The 24105-nt window shown below is 47.2% G+C and overlaps 1 protein-coding gene across 7 annotated transcripts in view; it reads right to left on the bottom strand.

Moving 5' to 3' along the window:
* LOC129854930 (zinc finger protein 609-like) overlaps positions 1-24105 on the bottom strand; it is a 211010-nt gene that overhangs the window by 28961 nt on the left and 157944 nt on the right. For all 7 annotated transcript variants that reach the window (XM_055922116.1, XM_055922117.1, XM_055922122.1 and 4 more), the window contains one exon: positions 5252-5339. In XM_055922116.1, the coding sequence (XP_055778091.1) occupies positions 5252-5339 (88 nt within the window). The remainder of the gene's footprint in view (positions 1-5251; positions 5340-24105) is intronic.

Below are 24105 nucleotides of genomic sequence, written 5' to 3'. Positions count from 1 at the left end.
TATAGCCTCCACATTGACTCTGTACCAGTACCCCCTGTATATAGCCTCCACATTGACTCTGTACCAGTACCCCCTGTATATAGTCTCCACACTGACTCTGTACCAGTACCCCCTGTCTATAGCCTCCACATTGACTCTGTTCCGGTACCCCCTGTATATAGCCTCCACATTGACTCTGTACCAGTACCCCCTGTATATAGCCTCCACACTGACTCTGTACCAGTACCCCCCTGTATATAGTCTCCACATTGACTCTGTACCGGTACCCCCTGTATATAGTCTCCACATTGACTCTGTACCGGTACCCTCTGTATATAGCCTCCACATTGACTCTGTACCGGTACCCCCTGTATATAGCCTCCACATTGACTCTGTACCGGTACCCCCTGTATATAGCCTCCACATTGACTCTGTACTGGTACCCCCTGTATATAGACTCCACATTGACTCTGTACCGGTACCCCCTATATATAGCCTCCACATTGTTATTTTACTGCTGCTCTTTGACTACTTCTTCATTTTATTTCTTATTCTTACTCGTATTTTTCTTAAAACTGCATTGTTGGTTAAGGGCTCGTAAGTAAGCATTTCAATATAAGGTCTACTACACCTGTTGTATTCAGCATTTCACTGTAAGGTCTACTACACCTGTTGTATTCAGCATTTCACTGTAAGGTCTACCTACACCTGTTGTATTCAGCATTTCACTGTAAGGTCTACACACACCTGTTGTATTCAGCATTTCACTGTAAGGTCTACTACACCTGTTGTATTCAGCATTTCACTGTAAGGTCTACTACACCTGTTGTATTCAGCATTTCACTGTAAGGTCTACCTACACCTGTTGCATTCAGCATTTCACTGTGAAGTCTACTACACCTGTTGTATTCAGCATTTCACTGTAAGGTCTACCTACACCTGTTGTATTCAGCATTTCACTGTAAGGTCTACTACACCTGTTGTATTCAGCATTTCACTGTAAGGTCTACCTACACCTGTTGTATTCAGCATTTCACTGTAAGGTCTACACACACCTGTTGTATTCAGCATTTCACTGTAAGGTCTACTACACCTGTTGTATTCAGCATTTCACTGTAAGGTCTACTACACCTGTTGTATTCAGCATTTCACTGTAAGGTCTACTACACCTGTTGTATTCAGCATTTCACTGTGAGGTCTACTACACCTGTTGTATTCAGCATTTCACTGTAAGGTCTACTACACCTGTTGTATTCAGCATTTCACTGTAAGGTCTACCTACACCTGTTGTATTCAGCATTTCACTGTAAGGTCTACCTACACCTGTTGTATTCAGCATTTCACTGTAAGGTCTACTACACCTGTTGTATTCAGCATTTCACGGTAAGGTCTACTACACCTGTTGTATTCAGCATTTCACTGTAAGGTCTACTACACCTGCTGTATTCAGCATTTCACTGTAAGGTCTACTACACCTGTTGTATTCAGCATTTCACTGTGAGGTCTACTACACCTGTTGTATTCAGCATTTCACTGTAAGGTCTACTACACCTGTTGTATTCAGCATTTCACTGTAAGGTCTACTACACCTGTTGTATTCAGCATTTCACTGTAAGGTCTACTACACCTGTTGTATTCAGCATTTCACTGTAAGGTCTACTACACCTGTTGTATTCAGCATTTCACTGTAAGGTCTACTACACCTGTTGTATTCAGCATTTCACTGTAAGGTATACTACACATGTTGTATTCAGCATTTCACTGTAAGGTTTACCTACACCTGTTGTATTCAGCATTTCACTGTAAGGTCTACTACACCTGTTGTATTCAGCATTTCACTGTAAGGTCTACCTACACCTGTTGTATTCAGCATTTCACTGTAAGGTCTACTACACCTGTTGTATTCAGCATTTCACTAAGGTCTACTACACCTGTTGTATTCAGCATTTCACTGTAAGGTCTACTACACCTGTTGTATTCAGCATTTCACTGTAAGGTCTACTACACCTGTTGTATTCAGCATCTCACTGTAAGGTCTACCTACACCTGTTGCATTCAGCATTTCACTGTGAAGTCTACTACACCTGTTGTATTCAGCATTTCACTGTAAGGTCTACCTACACCTGTTGTATTCAGCATTTCACTGTAAGGTCTACTACACCTGTTGTATTCAGCATTTCACTGTAAGGTCTACCTACACCTGTTGTATTCAGCATTTCACTGTAAGGTCTACACACACCTGTTGTATTCAGCATTTCACTGTAAGGTCTACTACACCTGTTGTATTCAGCATTTCACTGTAAGGTCTACTACACCTGTTGTATTCAGCATTTCACTGTAAGGTCTACTACACCTGTTGTATTCAGCATTTCACTGTGAGGTCTACTACACCTGTTGTATTCAGCATTTCACTGTAAGGTCTACTACACCTGTTGTATTCAGCATTTCACTGTAAGGTCTACCTACACCTGTTGTATTCAGCATTTCACTGTAAGGTCTACCTACACCTGTTGTATTCAGCATTTCACTGTAAGGTCTACTACACCTGTTGTATTCAGCATTTCACGGTAAGGTCTACTACACCTGTTGTATTCAGCATTTCACTGTAAGGTCTACTACACCTGCTGTATTCAGCATTTCACTGTAAGGTCTACTACACCTGTTGTATTCAGCATTTCACTGTGAGGTCTACTACACCTGTTGTATTCAGCATTTCACTGTAAGGTCTACTACACCTGTTGTATTCAGCATTTCACTGTAAGGTCTACTACACCTGTTGTATTCAGCATTTCACTGTAAGGTCTACTACACCTGTTGTATTCAGCATTTCACTGTAAGGTCTACTACACCTGTTGTATTCAGCATTTCACTGTAAGGTCTACTACACCTGTTGTATTCAGCATTTCACTGTAAGGTATACTACACATGTTGTATTCAGCATTTCACTGTAAGGTTTACCTACACCTGTTGTATTCAGCATTTCACTGTAAGGTCTACTACACCTGTTGTATTCAGCATTTCACTGTAAGGTCTACCTACACCTGTTGTATTCAGCATTTCACTGTAAGGTCTACTACACCTGTTGTATTCAGCATTTCACTAAGGTCTACTACACCTGTTGTATTCAGCATTTCACTGTAAGGTCTACTACACCTGTTGTATTCAGCATTTCACTGTAAGGTCTACTACACCTGTTGTATTCAGCATCTCACTGTAAGGTCTACCTACACCTGTTGTATTCAGCATTTCACTGTGAGGTCTACTACACCTGTTGTATTCAGCATTTCACTGTAAGGTCTACCTACACCTGTTGTATTCAGCATTTCACTGTAAGGTCTACACACACCTGTTGTATTCAGCATTTCACTGTAAGGTCTACACACACCTGTTGTAGTCAGCATTTCACTGTAAGGTCTAATACACCTGTTGTATTCAGCATTTCACTGTAAGGTCTACCTACACCTGTTGTATTCAGCATTTCACTGTAAGGTCTACACACACCTGTTGTATTCAGCATTTCACTGTAAGGTCTACTACACCTGTTGTATTCAGCATTTCACTGTAAGGTCTACTACACCTGTTGTATTCAACATTTCACTGTAAGGTCTACTACACCTGTTGTATTCAGCATTTCACTGTAAGGTCTACCTACACCTGTTGTATTCAGCATTTCACTGTAAGGTCTACTACACCTGTTGTATTCAGCATTTCACTGTAAGGTCTACTACACCTGCTGTATTCGGCATTTCACTGTAAGGTCTACACCTGTTGTATTCAGCATTTCACTGTAAGGTCTACTACACCTGTTGTATTCAGCATTTCACTGTAAGTTCTACACACACCCGGAGTATTCAGCATTTCACTGTAAGGTCTACTACACCTGTTGTATTCAGCATTTCACTGTAAGGTCTACTACACCTGTTGTATTCAGCATTTCACTGTAAGGTCTACTACACCTGTTGTATTCAGCATTTCACTGTAAGGTCTACTACACCTGTTATATTCAGCATTTCACTGTGAGGTCTACACCTGTTGTATTCAGCATTTCACTGTAAGGTCTACTACACCTGTTGTATTCAGCATTTCACTGTAAGGTCTACTACACCTGTTGTATTCAGCATTTCACTGTAAGGTCTACTACACCTGTTGTATTCAGCATTTCACTGTGAGGTCTACTACACCTGTTGTATTCAGCATTTCACTGTAAGGTCTACTACACCTGTTGTATTCAGCATTTCACTGTAAGGTCTACTACACCTGTTGTATTCAGCATTTCACTGTAAGGTCTACTACACCTGTTGTATTCAGCATTTCACTGTAAGGTCTACACACACCTGTTGTATTCGGTGCATGTGACTAATAACATTTGATTGATTACAGGGTGGCACACAAAGCGATGGAGATGCAGGACGATTACTTACATCACTATGGTCATTGTTCATCTTACTCGCCAACACATGGTGAAGAAGCAACTACCTACCAACTCTTTTAGGGATCGTATTGTCTTTCAGACCTTTCACCAAATATTTACTGTCAAAATAGAGGTTTGGCAAACCTTTAATAGATTCATTAAATTAAACAATCTACAAAGTAGCCCGGATGTGAATTTCCCTATGTACAATATGGTCTCCCTATCCTGGGACTGGCCAGCGGACATGTTTTGATGAAGACTGGTTGTCTACTGATACAGGACACTGTGTGAAACACCATTACACTCTACTGATACAGGACACTGTGTGAAACACCATTACACTCTACCTACTGATACAGAAATATACTAAGACCTCGTCCCCCACCACTGAACGCAATGAAAAGATAGCTTACTACCTATTGATAATACTACCTGATTCTGTTGCACAGATAGCTTGTCAAGCCTTTGAACATTGTTGAGGACACTAAGACCCAGCAGGCCTTGGACAGACCGGCGGGGTGTTTAGTAGAGAAGTCTACAAAAGACTCAGCCACCTCTGTGGTGCTGAGGACAGGATAGATGGCAGAGGAGAAAAATCATTCCAACTCTCATTGTTGCATTTCAAAAGCCCTGTGTCAGCGGGGTGGGGGGGGCTTTGGAGACGTTAGCCAAGGATATTTCATTCATAATGGCTGGCTCCGAGCAAAGGAAAAGCTATGGGGGGAAATCTGTCCTCGAGAGAACCAATATGTCGTCAGTTTTCAAGTGTCTGACCAACTGAACGTTCAGTTTGAACGGGTGTGTGTGTGTGTGTGAATGTTTTCAGTGTGTTAGTGAATAGTTGTGAGAGTTACTGCTTACCTTGGCGGGGCCCAGTTGTGTCTGGTGCAGTCCAGGAGGGTGCCGACATAGGTCTTGTTTCTCCAGGTCACGTTCACTACCAGCATGCCTGGGAACAGAGAGAGGAGGAATGATGAGCACAGAGGAACTGTCATCATGTCTTCATCAGTCAACGGGGTAAACCCATCCTGCCTTCTAGTGAGTCCTAGCCACTGTGCTCCCTGCCTCTGCACTGCTCAGAGCTTTTCAGCTGGTTATTTGTAAACTGTGACATCTGCTGATGTAAAAAGGGCTTTAGAAATACACTAGATAGATTGAACACACACATAATGAAGAGTGATATTAGCATAACATGCCAACTTTCATCAAAAAGACTGTCAGCATGGACAGTATAGGCTAGTAAATAGGGATATCCCAATACCATGGTGCCGATACGATACGTATTGCGATTCTCACGATACGTATTGCGTTTCAACAGTGTGATTTTATTGAGATTCGATGTTCCAAACATATGTCTGCTGCCGATGGACAAGAGAGAGCCGTGAGAAAACAAGTTTTGATCAGTCGGGGAAATAAAATGTGCTAAAAATTAATTGGCTTCCTGTTTAAAAAGTTGGAGAACAAGAAACCTACTGGAGTTTTGGTGCAGGTACAGCCAACTAGCGCAAAAAACATGGGATATCCCTATTTGAGATATTGTCAAAATGATACGATGTATCGTCAAAAATAATATCCTGATATGTAACTATCGATTTCCCCCCCATCACTACTAGTAAACATAAAACTGTGTACTAGAATCGGTCATACTACTCAAATAAAATAAAATTGTATTAGTCACATGCGCCGAATACAACAGTGAAATGCTTACTTACTTAGTTTCAAAGTTTAAAAAAAAGTTTTTTAAAAATACGGATAAGAATAAGAAATAAAAGTAACAAGTAATTAAAGAGCAGCAGTAAAATAATAATAGCGAGACTATATACAGGGGGTACCGGTACAGAGTCAATGTGCACGGGCAGCTGAGGTAATATGTACATGTAGGTAGAGTTATTAAAGTGACTATGCATAGATGATAACAGAGAGTAGCAGCGGTGTAAAAGAGGAAGCCTTTTGGGCCTAGACTTGGCGCGCCGTTACCGCTGCCGTGCCGTAGCAGAGAGAACAGTCTATGACTAGGGTAGCTGGAGTCTTTTTTATCGCCTTCCTCTGACACCGCCTGGTACAGAGGTACTGGATGGCAGGAAGCTTGGCCCCAGTGATGTACTGCGCCGTTCGCACTTCCCTCTGTAGTGCCTTGCGGTCGGAGGCCGAGCAGTTGCCGTACCCGGCAGTGATGCAACCAGTCACGATGCGCTCGATGGTGCAGCTGTAGAACCTTTTGAGGATCTGAGGACCCATGCCAAATCTTTTCAGTCTCCTGAGGGGGAATAGGTTTTTCTGTGCCCTCTTCACGACTGTCTTGGTGTGCTTGGACCATGTTAGTTTGTTGGTGACGTTGAGGGAGAGGTTGTTGGCCTGGCACCACACAGCCAGGTCTCTGACCTCCTCCCAATAGGCTGTCTCGTCGTTGTCGGTGATCAGGCCTACTACCACTGGTGTGTCATCGGAAAACTTAATGATGGTGTTGGAGTTGTGCCTGGCTGTGCAGTCATGAGTGAACAGGGAGTACAGGAGGGGACTGAGCACACACCCCTGAAGGACCCCTGTGTTGAGGATCAGTGTGGCGGATGTGTTGTTACCTAGCCTTACCACCTGGGGGCGGCCTGTCAGGAAGTCCAGGATACAGTTGCAGGGGGAGGCGTTTAGTCCCAGGGTCCTTAACTTATTGATGATCTTTGAGGGTACTATGGTGTTGAACGCTGATACATTTCCAGTCTGTGATAGAAAAACAGTCCTGTAGTTTAGCATCTGCTTCATCTGACCACTTCTTTATAGACCGAGTCACTGGTGCTTCCTGCTTTAATTTTTGCTTGTAAGCAGGAATCAGGAGGATAGAATTATGGTCAGATTTTCCAAATGGAGGGCGAGGGAGAGCTTTGTATGCGTCTCTGTGTGTGGAGTAAAGGTGGTCCAGAGTTTTTTCCCCTCTGGTTGCATATTTAACATGCTGATAGAAATTTGGTAAAACAGATTTAAGTTTCCCTGCATTAAAGTCCCCGGCTACTAGGAGCGCCACCTCTTGGTGAGCGTTTTTCTGTTTGCTTATGACAGAATACAGCTCATTCAATGCTGTCTTAGTTCCAACCTCTGACTGTGGTGGTACGTAAACAGCTATGAAAAATACAGATGAAAACTCTAGGTAGATAGAATATCTCATGATAAGCTGTAGACCGCAATAGCTCGAGGCTTCCTTAGATATCGTGCACCAGCTTTTATTTACAAAAAGACATAGTCCACCACCCCTTGTCTTACCAGACGCTGCTGTTCTATCCTGCCGGTGCAGCGTATAACCAGCCAGCTGTATGTTGATAGTGTCGTCGTTCAGCCACGACTCCGTGAAGCATAAGATGTTACAGTTTTTAATGTCCCGTTGGTAGTTTAATCTGCTGCGTAGTTCATCGATTTTATTCTCCAAAGATTGCACGTTTGCTAGCAGAATGGAAGGAAGTGGGGGTTTATTCAATCGCCTACGAATTCTCAGCAGCCCGCCCTCCGGTGGCTGTTTCTCTGTCTCCTCTTCACGCAAATCACGGGGATCTGGGCCTGTTCCCGAGAAAACAGTATATCGTTCACGTCAGGCTCGTTCAAGGAAAAAAAGGATTCTGCCAGTCCGTGGTGAGTAATCTCAGTCCTGATGTCCAGAAGTTATTTTTGGTCATAAGAAACGGTAGCGGCAACATTACGTACAAAATAGGTTTAAAAAAAAATAAAAAGCTAAATAAACGAACAAAAAAACACAATCGGTTGGGGACACGTAAAACATCCGTCTTCTTCTCCGGCTCCATTGGTTTCATATTGATTCCTCGAGAGAAAAGATGGCACCAAGCAACATTCAGGTCAAGCTCAGAGTCTTGAATAGAATAGGTGCAACTGTTCAGTATTCAGCACGCTGGTTTCGGGGTTGGAACTGCACACACACACACACACACACACACACACACACACACACACACACACACACACACACACACACACACACACACACACACACACACACACACACACACACACACACACACACACACACACACACACACACACACACACCCCCACCCCCTCCCGCCTCCATTAAAACAGAGCAGTTCCTGATTACAGAGCCTAGGAGCTGCACAGTACACTGCCAGACAGCCATTTGTACACAGCTGAGTGAGGGATGAAGGAGGAGGGAAAATGGGGTGCTGGTGTCCTCCAGCTGACATTGCTGCCTCTGCAGACTGCAGAGGCTCCACAGGAAAACAAAGTTTTATTTTTGTGTCGGGGAAGGAAACAGCTGAGGCATATAAAAGAGTTCCCTGGTTGCCAGAGCCCAGGTCTGTCGCCTTCAATTTGTCTCCCGAATGGTTTGTGCATCGGCTGACAAACACTTTGATACTAGCAGAGCGAGGGGAAGCAGAGCGAGGGGAAGTGGAGAAGTGAGGCTCGACTCATCTGTGTGCCTGGCTGCTAAAAGAGACTGCCATACGCTTATTAGACCACTAAGGGGCAGTTGGTATCACAGGATGAGCTTCCAAAGAATCACTCCCCCCCCCCCCCCCCCCCACACACACACACACACACACACACACACAGTCCATTTTCATTGAGACATCCCTTCAGGGGCTTTGGCTTTCATAGTTGACCTGAACTCAGTCAGCCGACAGTTTTGCCTTAGAAGCTTCTCTCAGATATCAGTCACAATGATTGTGTGTACACAGCACACTGCAGATCATGTTGCTTAACTCAAGTGCAGCATATTGGTTTGGTTTCAAGAAAGGGAGTATGTACCATTAACTCAAAAGCCTATAGCTATCCAACACTTTACAACCGTTGTGATAGATTTGAATTGTCAGAGCAGTATAAACGTCAATAGAACCAAAGTTAACGGCACAACAATGAGACGAAAAAATAGTTCAACGAGACAAGCTTTTCAAACAAACGATGATCAACTTGCGTGACTTCACGTTTAGGCAGACAGAACAGCTTTGGGAGCAATTATCCCATCTGCCAAAGGTTAGCATGACATCAGTACATTGTTGGAAAGATAACCATTAGGTAACCATTAGGTAACCATTAGGCCTACCACTGAAATTGAACCTGGGTTCCATGGCCTGGGCAAAGTGCAAGAGTAAATGAAGCTCTCTGCCAATTCCATGTCATTTTCTCAGGCACGCAAATGTTATTTCAAAATGGCAGGCAATGATGACGTTCAACACCTGAGCCTCGTAAAGGAAGTCAATAGTCTGTGCCAAGACATTACAAAACTGATTCTGTCCATTAAACACTACTCATGTAGACCCTGAAATCACATAACTGCTTAGAGGAGGTGAGGGAAGTCCCCAAATTCACATATACGAATGGTAAAACACAAGTGAAGGTTGAAGTGTATGAGCTGTGTGTATGAATGTAACCTAGTCTGTGTGAAGTGTGAGAGCTGTGTGTATGAATGTAGCCTAGTCTGTGTGAAGTGTGAGAGCTGTGTGTATGAATGTAGACTAGTCTGTGTGAAGTGTGAGAGCTGTGTGTATGAATGTAGTCTAGTCTGTGTGAAGTGTGAGAGCTGTGTGTATGAATGTAGACTAGTCTGTGTGAAGTGTGAGAGCTGTGTGTATGAATGTAGACTAGTCTGTGTGAAGTGTGAGAGCTGTGTGTATGAATGTAGACTAGTCTGTGTGAAGTGTGAGAGCTGTGTGTATGAATGTAGACTAGTCTGTGTGAAGTGTGAGAGCTGTGTGTATGAATGTAGACTAGTCTGTGTGAAGTGTGAGAGCTGTGTGTATGAATGTAGACTAGTCTGTGTGAAGTGTGAGAGCTGTGTGTATGAATGTAGACTAGTCTGTGTGAAGTGTGAGAGCTGTGTGTATGAATGTAGACTAGTCTGTGTGAAGTGTGAGAGCTGTGTGTATGAATGTAGACTAGTCTGTGTGAAGTGTGAGAGCTGTGTATGAATGTAGACTAGTCTGTGTGAAGTGTGAGAGCTGTGTGTATGAATGTAACCTAGTCTGTGTGAAGTGTGAGAGCTGTGTGTATGAATGTAGACTAGTCTGTGTGAAGTGTTTTTTTTATTATTATTTTTTATTATTTTTTTTACCGTTATTTTACCAGGTAAGTTGACTGAGAACACGTTCTCATTTGCAGCAACGACCTGGGGAATAGTTACAGGGGAGAGGAGGGGGATGAATGAGCCAATTGTAAACTGGGGATTATTAGGTGACCATGATGGTTTGAGGGCCAGATTGGGAATTTAGCCAGGACACCGGGGTTAACACCCCTACTCTTACGATAAGTGCCATGGGATCTTTAATGACCTCAGAGAGTCAGGACACCCGTTTAACGTCCCATCCGAAAGACAGCACCCTATACAGGACAGTGTCCCCAATCACTGCCCTGGGGCATTGGGATATTTTTTAGACCAGAGGAAAGAGTGCCTCCTACTGGCCCTCCAACACCACTTCCTGTGTGAAGTGTGAGAGCTGTGTGTATGAATGTAGACTCTGTTTAGTGAGTCCGTCAGATCGGAGGCAGTAGGGATGACCAGGGATGTTCTCTGTTTAGTGAGTCCATCAGATCGGAGGCAGTAGGGATGACCAGGGATGTTCTCTGTTTAGTAAGTCCGTCAGATCGGAGGCAGTAGGGATGACCAGGGATGTGCTCTTGATTAGTGCATGAATTGGAAAATGTTCCTGTCTTGCTAAGCATTCAAAATGTAACGAGTACTTTTGGTTGTCAGGAAAAATGTATGGAGTAAAAGTAGAAGTTGTCAAAAATAGAAATAGTAAATAAAGTAAAGTACAGAAAAACTACTTATGTTGTACTTTAAAGTATTTTTTACTTAACTTCTCTGGGATAGGTGGCAGTATTTTCATGTCCGGATGAAAAGCGTGTCCAAAGTAAACTGCCTGCTACTCAGGCTCAGAACCTAAGATATGCATATTATTGGTAGATTTGGATAGAAAATACTCTGAAGTTTCTAAAACGGTTTAAATCATGTCTGTGAGTATAACATAACTTATTTAGCAGGAAAAACCCAGAGGACAAACTATTCAGAATTTAATTTCTTTAGGTCACTCTCTTTTCAATGAGGTTTCATTGGGAATCCGGATTTCTAAAGGACCTTCTTGCAGTTCCTATCGCTTCCACTGGATGTCAACAGTCTTTAGAAATTGGTTGAGGTTTTTCCTTTGAGAAATGAAGAATTAGCCATGTTCAGAATGAGGCTCGAGGGAAGTGTACTCTTTGTTAGAGGCGCATGACCTGAAAGCTAGCTACACTTTGTTTTCCTCCGGTATTGAACACAGTATATCCCGTCTTCAATTTGATCAATTATTTACGTTAAAAAATACCTAAAGTTGTATTACAAAAGTAGCTTACAGGTAACTTTTGAGATATTTTGTAGTCACGTTGCTCAAGTTGGAACCGGTGTTTTTCTGGATCAAACGCGCCAAATAAATGGACATTTTGGATATATATCGACGGAATTAATCGAACAAAAGGACCATTTGTGATGTTTATGGGACATATTGGAGTGCCAACAGAAGACGCTCATCAAAGGTAAGGCATGAATTATATCTTTATTTCTGCGTTTTGTGTCGCGCCGGGAGGGTTGAAATATGATGGTCTGTGTTTGTTTGCTTGGTTGCTATCCTCAGATAATAGCATCGTTTGCTTTCGCCGTAAAGCATTTTTGAAAATCTGACACTTTGGCTGGATTCACAACAAGTGTAGCTTTAATTTGGTATATCGAATGTGTGATTTCATCAAAGTTTAATTTTTATAGTAATTTTTTTGAATTTGGCGCTCTGCATTTTCACTGGATGTTGGCCAGACGCGTCCCACATATCCCAGAGAGGTTAAGTACTTAACACCACTACTTTCAGGAGGTTAGACCTGAAAGCCTGCAGCTCGCTTCAATCCCCCCCTCTGATAATTCAGTTTTTATAAAGCTCAGGCGAGCTCTCGGCACGGCCCTGCCTCCCTCTACTTTTTTGCTTGAGCTGCATTTGTTGTTGCTGGAAATACTGGCGGTTTCTCAACCTGGGCAGACCTGTAAAGCTTTTGTTCCCACCCTGGTCTTTCGCTCAGCGAAGACAGACACTCGGAGCATAAAATTGATATGACTCAACACAAAGCAAACATGTAAACAAAGTGAACGCCGTATGTTGAGCTTCCAGAGCCGTTGGGGTTTAGTCTTAGACAGATTATGAGTTTATTCCTCACTGAAGAGATTATAAGGGCGGGGTGGCGGTGGAGGCAGGGCTGTCTGGCGCACTTACACAATGAGAAAACCCAGCGATGACTAGTCTCCATCTGTTCACATGTAGGGCTAGCGTTAGCCCAGCATTAGCCTAGCGTTAGCCTAGCTTCAGCAGGTGACCACCACACGAGCACTGGGGAGTTTGACAAGAAAACAAATGATCTCCCTCACTTATTCACTTCCACACACAACCCCCAGGCACTGAACCCCCACTACACATAACCCCCACTACACATAAACACCAGGCATTGAACCCCCACTACACATAACCCACACTACACATTAAAGGTCGACCGATTATGATTTTTCAACGCAGATACCGATCATTGGAGGACCAAAAAAAGCCAATACCGATTAATCGTTTGATTTATTTTATATATATATTTGTTATAATGACAATTACAACAATACTGAATGAACAATGAACACTTATTTTAACTTAATATAATACATAAATCAAATCTATTTAGTCTCAAATAAATAATGAAACATGCTCAATTTGGTTTAAGTAATGCAAAAACAAAGTGTTGGAGAAGTAAATAAAAGTGCAACATGTGCCATGTAAAAAAGCTAATGTTTAAGTTTCTTGCTCAGAACATGAGAACATATGAAAGCTGGTGGTTCAATATTCCAAGGTAAGACGTTTTAGGTTGTAGTTATTATAGGAATTATAGGACTATTTCTCTCTATACCATTTTTTAAATTTCATATACCTTTGACTATTGGATGTTCTTATTAACACTATAGTATTGCCAGCCTAATCTGGGGAGTTGATAGGCTTGAAGTCATAAACAGCACTGTGCTTCAAGCATTGCTAAGAGCTGTTGGCAAACGCAGTGAAGTGCTGTTTGAATGAATGCTTACGAGCCTGCTGCTACCTACCACCGCTCAGTCAGACTGCTCTATCAAATCATAGACTTAATTATAATAACACACAGGAATACAAGCCTTAGGTCATTAATATGGTCAAATCCGGAAACTATCATTTCGAAAACAAAACGTTTAATCTTTCAGTGAAATACGGAACCGTTCCGTATTTTATCGAATGGGTGGCAACCCTAAGTCTAAATATTGCTGTTACATTGCACAACCTTCAATGTTATGGTCATAATTATGTACAATTCTGGCAAATTAGTTTGCAACGAGCCAGGCGGCACAAACTGTTGCATATACCCTGACTCTGTGTGCAATCAAGGCAAGAGAAGTGACACAATTTCCCTAGTTAATATTGCCTGTTAACATGAATTTCTTTTAACTAAATATGCAGGTTTAAAAAAATTATTATATGAAGATTGATCGTTTTTTAAAGATACATTTAATGCTACCTTGGCTCCTTGCTGCACTCGCGTAACAGGTAGTCAGCCTGCCACGCAGTCTCCTCGTGGAATGCAATGTAAATCGGCAATAATCGGGGTCCAAAAATGCAGATTACCGATTGTTATGAAAACTTGAAATCGGCCCTATTTAAATCGGGTTTGTCCCCTCCCAGCGAGCCTGCCAGGGGATTGTAGGGCTTGTAGAAGACAGCCAGTTGGAGAATGGATCATTGCGGAGAGGAAAAGCCAGGCTGTTTTTCATACTTGTGGTGTGGGACGGTTGTTTTGCAAACCTCTCTGCAGACTGCGCTTACAAAGAGCAGCAAACTGACGCGGATGACAAGCCCAAACTCAGACTACAACCTCCACTTGCCGGAGTCTAACTGAACCAGAGAGCGTACAGAGCAGATCTTCAGATAGGGTTGGAGGATTTGGAGGTAATTATTTTTCCTTCTCCATGGCCGAGTTGAACATTTTTTCAGGACTTTATAAGGGTTTGTGTCAGTGGATGTGTGAAGGAGTCAAGTAGCTTCTGAACTTATTACAGTTGGTTAAAATGACTGGATTTAGCAAGTGAAAAATAGGCAACCAAAATATGCTTCCCTTCCTTGTCTGCTAAATACATTGGAGTTAGCCTGGCTCATTTGTATCAAGCCCGGGAAGCGGAAAGGCCCGGGAATCGGAAAGGCCCGGGAATCGGAAAGGCCCGGGAATCGGAAAGGCCCGGGAATCGGAAAGGCCCGGGAAGCTGAAAGGCCCGGGAAGCTGAAAGGCCCGGGAAGCTGAAAGGCCCGGGAAGCTGAAAGGCCCGGGAAGCTGAAAGGCCCGGGAAGCTGAAAGGCCCGGGAAGCGGAAAGGCCCGGGAATCGGAAAGGCCCGGGAATCGGAAAGGCCCGGGAAGCTGAAAGGCCCAGGAAGCGGAAAGTAAGCAACAGCAAGAGAGAAAGAGGCCCAGGAAGAAATGGAGACAGAAAAGAGTAATAAGAAAAGTAAAATGGCAAGATACAATGAGAGAGAAAGAAGCTACAAGAGACATGAACCGGTTGTCTCCATGTTGATTCTCAAGGGCACTAGCTAGGAACCCCTTCCCGTCCACTGCCCCCGCAGAGCAACAAAGACCACTTCTCCTCACCTCCCCCATCAAAGACCTCCCTAATGGCAACAAAGACCACTTCTCCTCACCTCCCCCATCAAAGACCTCCCTAATGGCAACAAAGACCACTTCTCCTCACCTCCCCCATCAAAGACCTCCCTAATGGCAACAAAGACCACTTCTCCTCACCTCCCCCATCAAAGACCTCCCTAATGGCAACAAAGACCACCACCAGCCTTGCTCCGCTCATCTCGCCTCTCCCTTCAAAAGCCTCTCTAATGGCAAGAAAGAGCTGACAAGCTCCCAGAGGGAGCCTAGAGGTCTGAGAACCTCTCCTGCCTGGGTCACTAGTTTCATCTTTCCCCCGCTGGAAGGTCTTTCATTAAATGGGCAGGCGTGGACCCCGTAATCCTCCTCCCCGGGCCACTAAGGCCCGCCCCCCCCCCCCCCCCCGCGGTGGGTCAAGTCTGCAGGTCGTCCGAGGCCCCCAGGCACCATTCTCATTTAACTAGTCGTATTATATTTTTTCTCCATTCACCAACTGCAGGTCAAATAGATGAGAGTGGACAAAAGCCATATCATGTAAATGACTAGAGGACTAAATAAAGGGTCTGTGCTAGCGTCAGCCGCCAGCGCACAATCCCATCCAACCTGGAAGTCACAGTTTATGTTCTTAATTGATGTTTAAAAAGGCATTGTGTTGACGAGAGCTGTGTGGGATTATTCTACATTGTCCAAAGTGTTGATAACAGTAATAAAGGTTTTAATCTCAGAGGGAACGGTGTATTTATAAAGAAATAAAATCCCTTCACTGTTAAACTCCGCCATCGTGATTCAGGCTTTCTGTGGCATCGGATTAAACTCTCCCACACACACACACACAGCTAGCTAGAACCACGTAGCTGAAATCTATGGTGGAGCTGGGCTTTCTGTGGCATCGGATTACACTCCCACACACACACAGCTAGCTAGAACCATGTAGCTGAAATCTGTGGTGGAGCTGGGCTTTCTGTGGCATCGGATTACACTCTCCCACACACACACACACAGCTAGCTAGAACCACGTAGCTGAAATCTATGGTGGAGCTGGGCTTTCTGTGGCATCAGATTACACTCCCACACACACACACACACACAGCTAGCTAGAACCATGTAGCTGAAATCTGTGGTGGAGCTGGGCTTTCTGTGGCATCGGATTACACTCCCACACACACACAGCTAGCTAGAACCATGTAGCTGAAATCTGTGGTGGAGCTGGGCTTTCTGTGGCATCGGATTACACTCCCACACACACACACACACACAGCTAGCTAGAACCATGTAGCTGAAATCTGTGGTGGAGCTGGGCTTTCTGTGGCATCGGATTACACTCCCACACACACACACACACACAGCTAGCTAGAACCATGTAGCTGAAATCTGTGGTGGAGCTGGGCTTTCTGTGGCATCGGATTACACTCCCACACACACACACACACAGCTAGCTAGAACCATGTAGCTGAAATCTGTGGTGGAGCTGGGCTTTCTGTTACATCGGATTACACTCCCCCACACACACACAGCTAGCTAGAACCATGTAGCTGAAATCTGTGGTGGAGCTGGGCTTTCGGTGGCATCGGATTACACTCCCACACACACACACACACACAGCTAGCTAGAACCATGTAGCTGAAATCTGTGGTGGAGCTGGGCTTTCTGTGGCATCGGATTACACTCCCACACACACACACACACACAGCTAGCTAGAACCATGTAGCTGAAATCTGTAGTGGAGCTGGGCTTTCTGTTATCACCTTATCTTGTTGTTCCAATTAGGATGAAGTCTGGAGGCCAATTTGGTACCAACATTCAACTGGTCTCAGTAATTGTGCCAATATGGATACTTGAGGTCACATTGGTGCTTCTCCTATTTTTGTTCAAATAATTGAGCGTAAGCTAATAGCCCAAATTTAATTAGGTAATAGACAAAACTTTTAAATGTTTACCAAAGGAACAAAATATACCACTTCTGCAAGCAGTTGCCAGACATTTGGTCTTAATCCTGTAGCGAGGCTACGGTGACGACTCTCTGATTATCCGGGTCACATGACCAGGGTGAGGGGGGTCTCCCGCTGACGGGAGCTCCCTCTTTTGAAATCCCCTCACCAGCCATTTAACACAAGCTGAGCGACTCCCGCTGAATGGAGGGGAGAGAGAACCGCTCCAAATCCCCTCCTCCTCCTCCTCGTTCTTTTCATTTCCTCTGAGGGCAGAGGGCTTGGCAGCCGTGTGCCGCTTGTGCTTCCCTGGGGCTGAAAAACAAGCCCTCACACTGAGACCTTGAGATGTGTTAAATGATTGTGCAGACACACTGATTGACCCCTTCTGCTGCTCCCTGACCACAACACACTGACTGACCCCTTCTGCTGCTCCCTGACCCCTTCTGCTGCTCCCTGACCACAACACACTGACTGACCCCTTCTGCTGCTCCCTGACCACGACACACTGACTGACCCCTTCTGCTGCTCCCTGACCACAACACACTGACTGACCCCTTCTGCTGCTCCCTGACCACAACACACTGACTGACCCCTTCTGCTGCTCCCTGACCACGACACACTGACTGACCCCTTCTGCTGCTCCCTGACCACGACACACTGACTGACCCCTTCTGCTGCTCCCTGACCACAACACACTGACTGACCCCTTCTGCTGCTCCCTGACCACGACACACTGACTGACCCCTTCTGCTGCTCCCTGACCCCTTCTGCTGCTCCCTGACCACAACACACTGACTGACCCCTTCTGCTGCTCCCTGACCACGACACACTGACTGACCCCTTCTGCTGCTCCCTGACCACAACACACTGACTGACCCTTTCTGCTGCTCCCTGACCACAACACACTGACTGACCCCTTCTGCTGCTCCCTGACCACGACACACTGACTGACCCCTTCTGCTGCTCCCTGACCACGACACACTGACTGACCCCTTCTGCTGCTCCCTGACCACAACACACTGACTGACCCCTTCTGCTGCTCCCTGACCACGACACACTGACTGACCCCTTCTGCTGCTCCCTGACCACAACACACTGACTGACCCCTTCTGCTGCTCCCTGACCACGACACACTGACTGACCCCTTCTGCTGCTCCCTGACCCCTTCTGCTGCTCCCTGACCACGACACACTGACTGACCCCTTCTGCTGCTCCCTGACCACGACACACTGACTGACCCCTTCTGCTGCTCCCTGACCACAACACACTGACTGACCCCTTCTGCTGCTCCCTGACCACGACACACTGACTGACCCCTTCTGCTGCTCCCTGACCCCTTCTGCTGCTCCCTGACCACGACACACTGACTGACCCCTTCTGCTGCTCCCTGACCACTACACACTGACTGACCCCTTCTGCTGCTCCCTGACCACAACACACTGACTGACCCCTTCTGCTGCTCCCTGACCCCTTCTGCTGCTCCCTGACCACGACACACTGACTGACCCCTTCTGCTGCTCTCTGACCACAACACACTGACTGACCCCTTCTGCTGCTCCCTGACCACGACACACTGACTGACCCCTTCTGCTGCTCCCTGACCACAACACACTGACTGACCCCTTCTGCTGCTCCCTGACCACGACACACTGACTGACCCCTTCTGCTGCTCTCTGACCACAACACACTGACTGACCCCTTCTGCTGCTCCCTGACCCCTTCTGCTGCTCCCTGACCACAACACACTGACTGACCCCTTCTGCTGCTCCCTGACCCCTTCTGCTGCTCCCTGACCACAACACACTGACTGACCCCTTCTGCTGCTCCCTGACCACGACACACTGACTGACCCCTTCTGCTGCTCCCTGACCACAACACACTGACTGACCCCTTCTGCTGCTCCCTGACCCCTTCTGCTGCTCCCTGACCACAACACACTGACTGACCCCTTCTGCTGCTCCCTGACCACGACACACTGACTGACCCCTTCTGCTGCTCCCTGACCACGACACACTGACTGACCCCTTCTGCTGCTCCCTGACCACAACACACTGACTGACCCCTTCTGCTGCTCCCTGACCCCTTCTGCTGCTCCCTGACCACAACACACTGACTGACCCCTTCTGCTGCTCCCTGACCACGACACACTGACTGACCCCTTCTGCTGCTCCCTGACCACGACACACTGACTGACCCCTTCTGCTGCTCCCTGACCACAACACACTGACTGACCCCTTCTGCTGCTCCCTGACCACGACACACTGACTGACCCCTTCTGCTGCTCCCTGACCACGACACACTGACTGACCCCTTCTGCTGCTCCCTGACCCCTTCTGCTGCTCCCTGACCACGACACACTGACTGACCCCTTCTGCTGCTCCCTGATCACGACACACTGACTGACCCCTTCTGCTGCTCCCTGACCCCTTCTGCTGCTCCCTGACCACAACACACTGACTGACCCCTTCTGCTGCTCCCTGACCACGACACACTGACTGACCCCTTCTGCTGCTCCCTGACCACGACACACTGACTGACCCCTTCTGCTGCTCCCTGACCCCTTCTGCTGCTCTCTGACCACGACACACTGACTGACCCCTTCTGCTGCTCTCTGACCACGACACACTGACTGACCCCTTCTGCTGCTCCCTGACCACGACACACTGACTGACCCCTTCTGCTGCTCCCTGACCACAACACACTGACTGACCCCTTCTGCTGCTCCCTGACCACGACACACTGACTGACCCCTTCTGCTGCTCCCTGACCACGACACACTGACTGACCCCTTCTGCTGCTCCCTGACCACAACACACTGACTGACCCCTTCTGCTGCTCCCTGACCCCTTCTGCTGCTCCCTGACCACAACACACTGACTGACCCCTTCTGCTGCTCCCTGACCACGACACACTGACTGACCCCTTCTGCTGCTCCCTGACCACGACACACTGACTGACCCCTTCTGCTGCTCCCTGACCACAACACACTGACTGACCCCTTCTGCTGCTCCCTGACCACGACACACTGACTGACCCCTTCTGCTGCTCCCTGACCACGACACACTGACTGACCCCTTCTGCTGCTCCCTGACCACAACACACTGACTGACCCCTTCTGCTGCTCCCTGACCACGACACACTGACTGACCCCTTCTGCTGCTCCCTGACCCCTTCTGCTGCTCCCTGACCACGACACACTGACTGACCCCTTCTGCTGCTCCCTGACCACGACACACTGACTGACCCCTTCTGCTGCTCCCTGACCCCTTCTGCTGCTCCCTGACCACAACACACTGACTGACCCCTTCTGCTGCTCCCTGACCACGACACACTGACTGACCCCTTCTGCTGCTCCCTGACCACGACACACTGACTGACCCCTTCTGCTGCTCCCTGACCCCTTCTGCTGCTCTCTGACCACGACACACTGACTGACCCCTTCTGCTGCTCTCTGACCACAACACACTGACTGACCCCTTCTGCTGCTCCCTGACCACGACACACTGACTGACCCCTTCTGCTGCTCCCTGACCACAACACACTGACTGACCCCTTCTGCTGCTCCCTGACCACGACACACTGACTGACCCCTTCTGCTGCTCTCTGACCACAACACACTGACTGACCCCTTCTGCTGCTCCCTGACCACGACACACTGACTGACCCCTTCTGCTGCTCCCTGACCCCTTCTGCTGCTCCCTGACCACGACACACTGACTGACCCCTTCTGCTGCTCTCTGACCACAACACACTGACTGACCCCTTCTGCTGCTCCCTGACCACGACACACTGACTGACCCCTTCTGCTGCTCCCTGACCACGACACACTGACTGACCCCTTTCTGCTGCTCTCTGACCACAACACACTGACTGACCCCTTCTGCTGCTCCTTGACCACAACACACTGACTGACCCCTTCTGCTGCTCCCTGACCACGACACACTGACTGACCCCTTCTGCTGCTCCCTGACCCCTTCTGCTGCTCCCTGACCACGACACACTGACTGACCCCTTCTGCTGCTCCCTGACCACGACACACTGACTGACCCCTTCTGCTGCTCCCTGACCCCTTCTGCTGCTCCCTGACCACAACACACTGACTGACCCCTTCTGCTGCTCCCTGACCACGACACACTGACTGACCCTTTCTGCTGCTCCCTGACCACGACACACTGACTGACCCCTTCTGCTGCTCCTTGACCACAACACACTGACTGACCCCTTCTGCTGCTCCCTGACCACGACACACTGACTGACCCCTTCTGCTGCTCCTTGACCACAACACACTGACTGACCCCTTCTGCTGCTCCCTGACCACGACACACTGACTGAACCCTTCTGCTGCTCCCTGACCACAACACACTGACTGACCCCTTCTGCTGCTCCCTGACCACGACACACTGACTGACCCCTTCTGCTGCTCCCTGACCACAACACACTGACTGACCCCTTCTGCTGCTCCCTGACCCCTTCTGCTGCTCCCTGACCACGACACACTGACTGACCCCTTCTGCTGCTCCCTGACCCCTTCTGCTGCTCCCTGACCACAACACACTGACTGACCCCTTCTGCTGCTCCCTGACCCCTTCTGCTGCTCCCTGACCACAACACACTGACTGACCCCTTCTGCTGCTCCCTGACCTTGACACACTGACTAAGTCGCTCTGGACAAGAGCGTTTACTAAATGACTAAACTAATTGGATGATCTGTGCTATGGCTGTGATAAATTGACAATTTTTCTTAATGTTTAAATAGGCTTACATTTTTTTTTTTTTTTTTTTAATCGGTTTTCCGTTAAAATGACACAAATAAAATTCCCTGTGAATTCATAATGCAAATGGTCTACATCGCACTTCCTGCGGAGAGAGGAAATGTTATCATTTATGCTGCGGGTGCTCTTGCTTTTCACAAGAATGGCGCGTGTAGCTTGTCATAGTCCAATAAGTCACCAAACCGGCTGTAGTCAGAGCTAGAGACTTATTAGGAGATACCTATCCTAATTAATGGAAGCTAGCTAGCATAGCTAGCTTCTTTAGGTTTTTAACCAGTCAAAATACTTTTTGGGGGCCATAATTACACAAAGAAACACACAAAAAACTGATGAGCATGCTTAGTAATGTTTCTAAAACAATACATGTACTACTCGTAAGAAGTAATGTGGAATATTGAGAATGTAATGTAATATTCTCTGACCTTTGCATTTTAACAAAAATGTTTAGCTGCCCCTTTAAGGTTATCTTGGTAACAGGGCCACTTGAGTCATCACGTGTTCCTGTGAGAATGTCACCAGTAAAGGCAACCGATGTCTCTTTTTGCTAGCAGTAGGAGCAAACAAAAATATTGAAAAGCAACCTGGCTTGTGAACAAAACAATGTAAATAGCCAAGAAACACTTTAGTAGACTTGAGTAACTTTTATGCCTGTGCCCATTGCTTCTAAAAAAACAAATCCTTCAGCAAAGATTTCTTTATGCATTAACAGATATGAAACAAAGGTCAGAAATACTTTGAAATAAGCTACTGCAGCATTTATTTAGCTATAAAATCACAACTTGTACTTGGGACTATATTAATTAAGAGTTAACGGAGAGTTACAAAAACAAGCAACCATGCGCCAACGTGGCTGGTGAATTAGACATTCTTACCCTCCAATGCCAAAAACCTACCTGCATTTATTTGGCAGGTGGCCTTGAGTATTACACAGGATAGCTTTTTCTTCTAGATAGAATCAGAAAACTTTTTCTCTGCAGGAGCGCAGTGGGAAAGGCAGTAAAAAAGTATCTTGCTCATTATGACTGCAGCAGGCCCCAGCAAAACAGGCACATGGGCAGGGTAGACACTTTCATGAGAGGAATTATAACGCACTTAACTGTCTAGACCAGTAAGGCTGGGCTGTCTAGACCAGTAAGGCTGGGCTGTCTAGACCAGTAAGGCTGGGCTGTCTAGACCAGTAAGGCTGGGCTGTCTAGACCAGTAAGGCTGGGCTGTCTAGACCAGTAAGGCTGGGTTGGGCTGTCTAGACCAGTAAGGCTGGGCTGTCTAGACCAGTAGGGCTGGGCTGTCTAGACCAGAAAGGCTGGGCTGGGCTGTCTAGACCAGTAGGGCTGGGCTGTCTAGACCAGTAGGGCTGGGCTGTCTAGACCAGTAAGGCTGGGCTGGGCTGTCTAGACCAGTAGGGCTGGGCTGTCTAGACCAGAAAGGCTGGGCTGGGCTGTCTAGACCAGTAGGGCTGGGCTGTCTAGACCAGTAGGGCTGGGCTGTCTAGACCAGAAAGGCTGGGCTGGGCTGTCTAGACCAGTAAGGCTGGGCTGTCTAGACCAGTAAGGCTGGGCTGTCTAGACCAGTAAGGCTGGGCTGTCTAGACCAGTAAGGCTGGGCTGTCTAGACCAGTAAGGCTGGGCTGGGCTGTCTAGACCAGTAGGGCTGGGCTGGGCTGTCTAGACCAGTAGGGCTGGGCTGGGCTGTCTAGACCAGTAAGGCTGGGCTGTCTAGACCAGTAGGGCTGGGCTGGGCTGTCTAGACCAGAAAGGCTGGGCTGGGCTGTCTAGACCAGTAGGGCTGGGCTGTCTAGACCAGTAGGACTGGGCTGTCTAGACCAGTAGGGCTGGGCTGTCTAGACCAGTAGGGCTGGGCTGGGCTGTCTAGACCAGTAGGGCTGGGCTGGGCTGTCTAGACCAGTAAGGCTGGGCTGTCTAGACCAGTAGGGCTGGGCTGGGCTGTCTAGACCAGAAAGGCTGGGCTGGGCTGTCTAGACCAGTAGGGCTGGGCTGTCTAGACCAGTAGGGCTGGGCTGTCTAGACCAGTAGGGCTGGGCTGTCTAGACCAGTAGGGCTGGGCTGTCTAGACCAGTAAGGCTGGGCTGTCTAGACCAGTAGGGCTGGGCTGTCTAGACCAGTAGGGCTGGGCTGTCTAGACCAGTAGGGCTGGGCTGTCTAGACCAGTAGGGCTGGGCTGTCTAGACCAGTAGGGCTGGGCTGTCTAGACCAGTAGGGCTGGGCTGTCTAGACCAGTAGGGCTGGGCTGTCTAGACCAGTAGGGCTGGGCTGTCTAGACCAGTAGGGCTGGGCTGTCTAGACCAGTAGGACTGGGCTGTCTAGA

The sequence above is a fragment of the Salvelinus fontinalis genome, chromosome 5 (genome assembly GCF_029448725.1).
Source record: "Salvelinus fontinalis isolate EN_2023a chromosome 5, ASM2944872v1, whole genome shotgun sequence".
In the NCBI taxonomy this organism is placed as follows: domain Eukaryota; kingdom Metazoa; phylum Chordata; class Actinopteri; order Salmoniformes; family Salmonidae; genus Salvelinus; species Salvelinus fontinalis.
This window is presented reverse-complemented; position numbering and strand designations above follow the sequence as displayed.